The sequence below is a fragment of the Hylobates moloch genome, unplaced genomic scaffold (assembly GCF_009828535.3).
Source record: "Hylobates moloch isolate HMO894 unplaced genomic scaffold, HMol_V3 SCAFFOLD_4, whole genome shotgun sequence".
NCBI lineage: Eukaryota > Metazoa > Chordata > Mammalia > Primates > Hylobatidae > Hylobates > Hylobates moloch.
Genome location: NW_026652279.1, coordinates 100128067 through 100136961, shown reverse-complemented (window position 1 = coordinate 100136961; position 8895 = coordinate 100128067). Strand labels below are relative to the sequence as shown.

General features: G+C 47.8%; 1 protein-coding gene across 1 annotated transcript; it reads left to right on the top strand.

Annotated features, from left to right (window-relative positions):
• The first annotated feature begins 3098 nt into the window (after positions 1-3098).
• GJB2 (gap junction protein beta 2) lies at positions 3099-4890 on the top strand. Its single transcript, XM_032150694.2, has one exon. It carries the CDS (start codon positions 3099-3101, stop codon positions 3777-3779), a length of 681 nt encoding a protein of 226 aa, XP_032006585.1. The 3' UTR covers positions 3780-4890.
• Positions 4891-8895: the final 4005 nt, after the last annotated feature.

The following is an 8895-nucleotide window of genomic DNA, read 5'->3' as shown; positions in this document are numbered from 1 at the left end:
GGCCGGGGGGCGGGGGCCGCCCTCTGGAGCGGGCGTTTCTGCGGCCGAACTCCGGAGCTGGAATGGGGCGGCCGGGCCGGACTGGCCGCGGCGCGCCGGGGAAGTGGACGCGATGGCACCGCCCGGGGTGCGAGTGGGGCCGGGCGCGCGCGGGAGGGGAAGAAAGCAGGGGCGAGCCGCCAGCGCGAGGTTTGTGGTGTCGCCGATGTCCCTTCGGGGTACTCTAGCGCAGCCGCCTGGCTACTTGACCCGCTGCCACCAAACGTTTTAAATTGACCGAAAGCTTAGCTTCGAAGCAAAGCTCCGTTTCGCCGGTGAAGCAGGAAGCCTCCGCTGCAGGAACTGACCTTTACCTCCTGGAGCGGCTTCTGCAGAAAAAGCGCCCGGGCAGAGGTTTGGGCGGAGTTTGCCTAGAACTAACGCGGAGCCAGCCGACCCCGGCCTACCCCGGGGCCAAGATTTCAGTGGCTTCCCTTTTTCCTAAACACTTAACGAGCGTTTGTTTCCGGGCTGTGCTCCCCGGCTAGAAGGAAAATTTTTAGGACCCTTGTTCGCGAAGAGGTGGTGTGCGGCTGAGACCCGCGTCCTCAGGACGGTTGCATCAGTGCCTCCATCCTGCCCCACTGGAGGAGGAAGGCGGCCGGAACAGCGCTCACCTAACAACTGCTGAGAGCTGGGTTCCGTGGCCATGCAGCTGGGACTGCCTTGAGAAGCGTGGTACGGCCGTGTCCCCATGTGACCTTAGAGTCCCTTTCCAAACTGCTGTGCACAGTCGGTCACAATTTCAGACACTGGTGAGAAGGGTGGAGGAACCCTCTGGGGGCAGCCAGGCAAGGTCGACCACCCATCACCTAAGGGTAGAGAAATTAAGGGGTGAAGAGTCCCTTTTGCCTTTTCTGGAACCTGGTGATCCACCTAGTGTCTTCCCTAAGGAACTGAACCAACTCCTCCGCTAGCCTCTGGCAGCTCTCCAGGCGGTGCAGGGTGGCGTGGGCCCGGTAGGAAGCTGCATGTAACCGCCCAGGGTCGGGAGGCCAGGAGGGCAGCTCCTCCTCTGACTTGAATATTGAAAACAACTTCATCCTGCTTGTGAGCCCCTCTTAACCCATGACCCCCTAGCCCACTGGGGAGTAAATCTTAATTTACTCCTCTTCCTGAAAAAGGATCTTTAAAACAGCTAGCTTCAGCTCAAGCTTTATAAAATAACATAGGGTTTCTTGGAACTGTATTTTTCTCAGCTGATGGTAACTGGACAGGTCTGTAGACGGGTGTATGACCTGGGTTGGGCAGGTGGAAGAGGGCAAAGGATAAACCCCTCCTCCCGCAGCCCCATATTCTTGGCCAGGTGTATTATTGTAAACCAAGAGAGAGTTTACTTCGGGGAGTATCCTGTTTTCCACTCAGTGAGGGCCAGTGAAGAATGTCTAATTCCATAAGATGCTTTTGTTAAAATCGGAATGTTGCTGCCCTCGGTGGTTCTGCTGTTGGGACGGGACTGGCCCGTGCTTTAGCAGGACAACCAGCTCACCTAAGGGCCTCCCAGTCTGGATTATGGGTCAGTGCTGAACCTGGGCTAAAATATTGTTTTTTCCAATGATGTTTGCTTTCCCAAGCTCAGTGAGGCTAAATGTTTCACGGGCCTATGTCAATCTGATGTAACTTTCGTGGCCACCTCTCTCCTGTTAGCCTCTGACCAAGGTGGCACTGGATGGTTTCTGCCTGACCTTGTTGCCCCATGGCAGCGACTGTGGGTCATGAAAGACATTCACTACGAGCCTGCTTCCAGAGTCCATCAGAAAACAGGATACAACTTGCCTAAAATCAGGAGAGGAGGATGCTTTTAAGTAAAAGAAGGAGGAGGATTCACTACCAGCTCTGAAGGGTGCAAAAGAGATGATTCATCCGGATTGTGGAGAGGGTGGAATCTTGTTTAGGAGAGCGTTGGTTGTGGCAGGCAGGGTGTAACTATGAATCAGTGAAGACAGTTCACATCCTGGGATGAAAAGAAGGCCACGGGCTCACAGGAGATTATCCACTGGCCTCTCCACATCCACTTGCAGTAAGGAGTGTGGGACTCCCCCCAAGCTTCAGCGCTGAACTGCAATGCAGTGATGTCGCTTAGTTGGGCCAGTAACAGAGGGAGTTGAATTTTCTGTCATTTTAAAATACTGTGTCTTTTAAGAAACACTTTGAAATTAAAACCACAGCCCACAATTATAATGCACTGTTGCAGCACTTACCAAAACAGATATGCTAACTGAGCTGTCAATGCTAGCCTGGCAGTGAGGCCACCAAGCCATCCACAAAGCCTACACGAAATTCTGTGCTCACAGTGGCTTTTCTCCATGAAGAGGGCATTCCTAACCTCTTCCTTTCATGTAGAAGGAAGCAAAGTCCTTTGTAAAATTTTAACTCGGGTTGCCTCAAGTGTAAACTTCACCACTGGTAACAACAGTTTCACTGCTACATGCCACATCTGTGAAAATTCCTTCAAGACGTTAAGGAAAGTGGCTCAGCAGAGAGACTAGATAGGGGAGCTGTAAGTTACATCTTATCCTCACGGTTCTCCTGTGCTTGGCCTGTCAGCCTTTGAGCAAGGTTGGCCCAAGCTAATATCGGCCCCAGTGTTACAGCCAAAACTTGAGACTGCAAATGGATGCAGCTGTTGAACGCCGAGTAACTTCTGCAGAGTCAGGAAGACCCAAGGAAGCTCTGCAGAGGATGCAGGGGTACGGTCAGAACCCACGAGTGCCTTTCAGCTAACGAGTACTTTATGACACTCCCCAACACAGCAAATTTTTATGATGTGTTTAAAGATTCGGTGAATTACTCAGGTGAACAAGCTACTCTTTATCAGAGAACACCTAAAAACATGTTCAAGAGGGTTTGGGAACTATACATTTAGTCCTACGACAAACTAAGTTGGTTCTGTCTTCACCTGTTTTGGTGCGGTTGTGTAAGAGTTGGTGTTTGCTCAGGAAGAGATTTAAGCATGCTTGCTTACCCAGACTCAGAGAAGTCTCCCTGTTCTGTCCTAACTAGTGATTCCTGTGTTGTGTGCATTCGTCTTTTCCAGAGCAAACCGCCCAGAGTAGAAGATGGATTGGGGCACGCTGCAGACCATCCTGGGGGGTGTGAACAAACACTCCACCAGCATTGGAAAGATCTGGCTCACTGTCCTCTTCATTTTTCGCATTATGATCCTCGTTGTGGCTGCAAAGGAGGTGTGGGGAGATGAGCAGGCCGACTTTGTCTGCAACACCCTGCAGCCAGGCTGCAAGAATGTGTGCTACGATCACTACTTCCCCATCTCCCACATCCGGCTGTGGGCCCTGCAGCTGATCTTCGTGTCCACGCCAGCGCTCCTAGTGGCCATGCACGTGGCCTACCGGAGACATGAGAAGAAGAGGAAGTTCATCAAGGGGGAGATAAAGAGTGAATTTAAGGACATCGAGGAGATCAAAACCCAGAAGGTCCGCATCGAAGGCTCCCTGTGGTGGACCTACACAAGCAGCATCTTCTTCCGGGTCATCTTCGAAGCCGCCTTCATGTACGTCTTCTATGTCATGTACGACGGCTTCTCCATGCAGCGGCTGGTGAAGTGCAATGCCTGGCCTTGTCCCAACACTGTGGACTGCTTTGTGTCTCGGCCCACGGAGAAGACTGTCTTCACAGTGTTCATGATTGCAGTGTCTGGAATTTGCATCCTGCTGAATGTCACTGAATTGTGTTACTTGCTAATTAGATATTGTTCTGGGAAGTCAAAAAAGCCAGTTTAACGCATTGCCCAGTTGTTAGATTAAGAAATAGCATGAGAGGGTTGAGGCAACCTGTGCTCAGCTGTCAAGGCTCAGTCGCCAGCATTTCCCAACACAAAGATTCTGATCTTAAACGCAACCATTTGAAACCCCTGTAGGCCTCACGTGAAACTCCGGATGCCACAATGGAGCTCTGCTCCCCTAAAGCCTCAAAACAAAGGCCTAATTCTATGCCTGTCTTAATTTTCTTTCACTTAAGTTAGTTCCACTGAGACCCCGGGCCGTTAGGGGTTATTGGTGTAAGGTACTTTCATATTTTAAACAGAGGATATCGGCATTTGTTTCTTTCTCTGAGGACAAGAGAAAAAGGCCAGGTTCCACAGAGGACACAGAGAAGGTTTGGGTGTCCTCCTGGGGTTCTTTTTGCCAACTTTCACAACATTAAAGGTGAACATTGGTTCTTTTATTTGCTTTGGAAGTTTTAATCTCTAACAGTGGACAAAGTTACCAGTGCCTTAAACTCTGTTACACTTTTTGTAAGTGAAAACTTTATAGTATGATAGATTATTTTGATGTAAAGATGTTCTGGATACCATTATATGTTCCCCCTGTTTCAGAGGCTCAGATTGTGATATGTAAATGGTATGTCATTCGCTACTATGATTTAATTTGAAATATGGTCTTTTGGTTATGAATACTTTGCAGCACAGCTGAGAGGCTGTCTGTTGTATTCACTGTGGTCGTAGCACCTAACATTGTAGCGTCAATCGAGTGAGACAGACTAGAAGTTCCTAGTGATGGTTTATGATAGCAAATGGCCTCATGTCAAATATTTAGATGTAATTTTGTGTAAGAAATACAGACTGGATGTACCACCCACTACTACCTGTAATGACAGGCCTGTCCAACACATCTCCCTTTTCCATGACTGCGGTAGCCAGCATCGGAAGGAACGCTGATTTAAAGAGGTCACTTGGGAATTTTATTGACACAGTACCATTTAATGGGGAGGACAAAATGGGGCAGGGGAGGGAGAAGTTTCTGTTGTTAAGAACAGATTTGGAAAGACTGGACTCTAAATTCTGTTGATTAAAGATGAGCTTTGTCTACTTCAAAAGTTTGTTTGCTTACCCCTTCAGCCTCCCAATTTTTTAAGTGAAAATATAACTAATAATGTGAAAAGAATAGAAGCTAAGGTTTAGATAAATATTGAGCAGATTTGTAGGAAGATCGAACCTGAATATTGCCATTATGCTTGACATGGTTTCCAAAAAATGGTACTCCACATACTTCAGTGATGGTACGTATTTTCCTGTTGTCAAGAATAGCATTGTAAAAGCATTTTGTAATAATAAAGAATAGCTTTAACGATATACTTATAACTAAAATAATTTTGTAATGTATCAAATACATTTAAAACATTATAATCTCTATAATAATTTAAAATCTAATATAGTTTTAATAGAACAGCAAATTTTAATTTCATCTATCACTTTTTATATAAATATATTAATGTTTTATAGTTCATAACACCAATGGGTAAATTGCCAGGGTGTCTGACCCCATTCTGCCCCAGTTACAGAAAAGCTTCTGTCACCAGAAAGATTGGTGGGGAAGGAAGGGAGGAAGATGATTTCTACCTAACCCCGTGCCCACCTCTACCAGGTTTTTGAGGCATATCAGTCTACAATGTGGTGTGCGGACTGGAAACGTACCTTGGGGAATGCTGAGTTGGCTGGACATGACCCATTTAGCTCCTAGATGAATCCCAGAAGTGGACCTTCAAAATGTCACTCATAGCATGACCTTGGCTCACTGCAACCTCTGCCTCCCAGGCTCAAGCGATCCTCCCACCTCAGCGTCCCAAGTAGCTGGGACCACTGGAGTGTGCCACCACGCTCCACTAATTTTTTCATTTTTTGTAGAAACGAGGTCCCACTATATTGCCCAGTCTGGTCTCGAACTCCTGGGCTCAAGGGATCCCCCTGCCTCAGCCTCCTAAAGTGCAAAGATTACAGGCATGGGCCACCGCACCTGGCCTGAAACTGCTTTTTATTCCTCAGTGCCCACTTCCATGGGAAATAAGCTGGCCAGGTCAGCCTGTCCCCATGGGAGTGACTGCCTGCTACCCCCACAGGCTTCCCTGGCCCTCACAAGCCTCTCCCAGAGACACCACCCACAGTTCTCTTCTTAAATGATACAAGATTTCCTTCCAAGGATTTCAGAGCATTTCACACATCAATAATTAGAAGTATTTTCATAGAGGACCATACACTTTTAAAATGGATTTCAAAGAACAAAAACCAATCAACTATCACCCAGGTAATAGAAAATGGGAAATGGTTTCTACCTGACTTCCAAAATGCTCTGCACATAGACTGTGAAAATAGGACTTTTTAAGCTGGGTGCAGAGGCTTACACCTATAATCCCAACACTTCGGGAGGCTGAGACAAGAGGCTCACTTGAGCCCAGGAGTTCAAAACCAGCCTGGGCAATATAGGGAGACATTGTTTCTACAAAAAATAAAAATGTTAGCCAGGCAGGCGTGGTGAGATGCGCCTGTAGTCTCAGCTACTCAGGAGGCTGAGGTGGGAAGATTGTTTGAACCTGGGAGGTCCATGCTGCAGTGAGCTATGATTGTGCCACTGCACTCCAGCCTAGGCGACAACAAGATCCTGTCTCCAACAACAACAGCATCAAAAAACACAGAACTTTTAAAACAAGTACATTCACGTCTACAAGCTATGTAGATTATTACTCTCAAGCTATTAAAAAACTGAGCCAAAATAATTATGGGCTACTCTGGACCACTTGTAGGAATGGATAGAGAGGTCTGGTCACATGCCTGGATATTAGAGCTTGAGCTCTGAAGATGATAATCCGGGCTATATCTCAAAGCATCAGTCTGCACTCTGTAGGGAGCAAGAAAAAGCCTTGTGGAAGCGGCCTCCCACCCAGCCGAGCCCTCGGCGTGGACAAGCTCTGCTTTTTATGAGCAGTGGGTGCAGCCTCCCTGCTCCCTCCTCCTGTCAAAAGACAGTCACAGCTGGGGTGAGCAGGTTGGGCCCACTTGGGAGGCCCCAAGGAATATGCTGCAGGGGTCGGGCCTAAGCCACCCCCTCGGGTTGGTCTCTGACAACTAGAGAGCAGCTGAGAGGTGGGTAAAAGCTCACTCACTTACCCTGACCTCAGTGTCCTCATCTTAAAATGGGTTTCCTGAATCTTTCCCAAGCTTAGTGGCAATGAAATAAGATAATTTATGTAAACGTTCTCCACATAGTAAAGCACTAAGTAACATATGACTGTCATCTGTTTTCCACTAGACAGATCCCAACCTGGAAGAGTGACGGATGGTATTTCAGATACAAGTGACTCAAGCAAAACTTGATAAACTAGGGGCTGGAAAAAAATGCACATTTACACAAAGCCTGGAGTAACTGCAGCACAGGCAGGTGAGTCTAGCCACATACGCCGGGAGAGGAATGGCTGGGGGCAAATATAGCAGCACAAAAGGATAAGGTGGTGACAGCTATGCGACTCTGCAATTAAAGGTCAACAGAGTAACAAAGAAGGCCATTGACTCATCTGGTCAGGGTCTCTACACTTCCCATACATCTCACCAAATGCTTTTCCCATATTACCTCATTTGCACCTCACAGCAGTGCTCTGAAGTCCTAGGCTGTCAGAGAGTGTTATTCCTGCTGAGGGCAACAGGAAGGCGCTGCTCAGAAGGGTAACAGATCCTGCTCAGAGGCCAACAGCAGCTGGTCCTACCACACGGAGGATGTGGACTGCACTTCTACAATTCTCTAGTGCATTTGATTCCTGAAGCCAATAACAAGCACAGTAGGAACACCCCAACTGCCCCAGTGTTCACAGGGTCCGGGGCAACCCCAACTTGGTGAGACGCTGTTCCATTTCTGCACATGGCTAATGATTCATTTTCCCAGGCAATATTTACTGACTGCTACCAACTGTTAGGGGCTGGGGCCGTAGCTGTGAACAAAACAAAACATCAGACTTCACATTGAAGGAGGCCTACTCTCAACAGATCCCTGTAGGTGGTACCTGCTGCAGGTAATTTAAATGGAGGAAAATAAGACGTCATGAGGGAAACGGGAAATTGCAATGTAACTAACGTAGGGTGGTCAGGGAGGGCCTCTGCTAAGAGATCCGGAGGATACAGGGCAGCAAACCACACAAGTCTCTATGGGAAGCATCCCAGTGAGAGGGAGAGGCCAGGATGCCAAAGAGCCAGGGCGAGAAAGGGGGAGAGGGGGCCAAGGAGGCGTGGCTGGGACAGATGGCGCAGGCCACGCGGGCCGCTCTGAGGAGTCATGGTTTTAAGATGGAACTCTAGCATCTGCTCTCCAGCATTTGTTCTGCCCTCTGGTGGACCCAAAGTCAGTCTATTTTCCCCTTGAGAAAGCTTCGAATAGCTGAGAACAACAGGTCCAGGTTCAGACTTTATCCTCCTGCTCCACAGCCCCACATTCCTTCACACATTCAGCATTAAGCAACTACTGCATACCGCCCTACTAGATATAGGCTGCCTTCAACTTCCCTAAGAAAACACACGCTCTAACAGTCAAGCAGCAGTAACTGTGCTGGGAGACTCCTCCTCAAGGCAGGAACAATATTCCAGTCCACAGTGTCCTCCTAGAAGTCAGATGGCCCCCTGTCCTCAGTGCAGCCCCCGACATGGCTGAGCCATGGAACCACTGTTCTGGACACCACGTTATTGCTCAAGTGACTTAGCTTTTTAACAGCCCTATCACTTTTGCTCATTTCAAAATGAAAAGGCAACCAATGTGATTTTTGTAATTATAGAATATATAAATACATTTTCACTTAAATAATACAGGAGTATACGAAGTCAAAAGTGAAAGTCTCATTTCACTCCCCTGCTTGGAAGTTTCAGTATTAACATCTGGATTACATCCTCCAGTCTCCCCCTGTGCAATTGAATATACTAATACTTATAGACACACAACACATACATGACCATGTTGGTTTGCATTTCTTACATCATTTTTTCTATGATTGTTTCCCATTTAGTAATATGTCTTAGAAATCCTTCTAGGTCTGGCCGGGTGTGGTGGCTCATGCCTGTAATCCCAGCATTTTGAGAGGCCG

Coding starts and splice junctions, on each gene's coding strand:
- GJB2 (XM_032150694.2), top strand. CDS start 3,099: ATGGATTGGGGCACGCTGCAGACCATCCTGGGGGGTGTGAACAAACAC.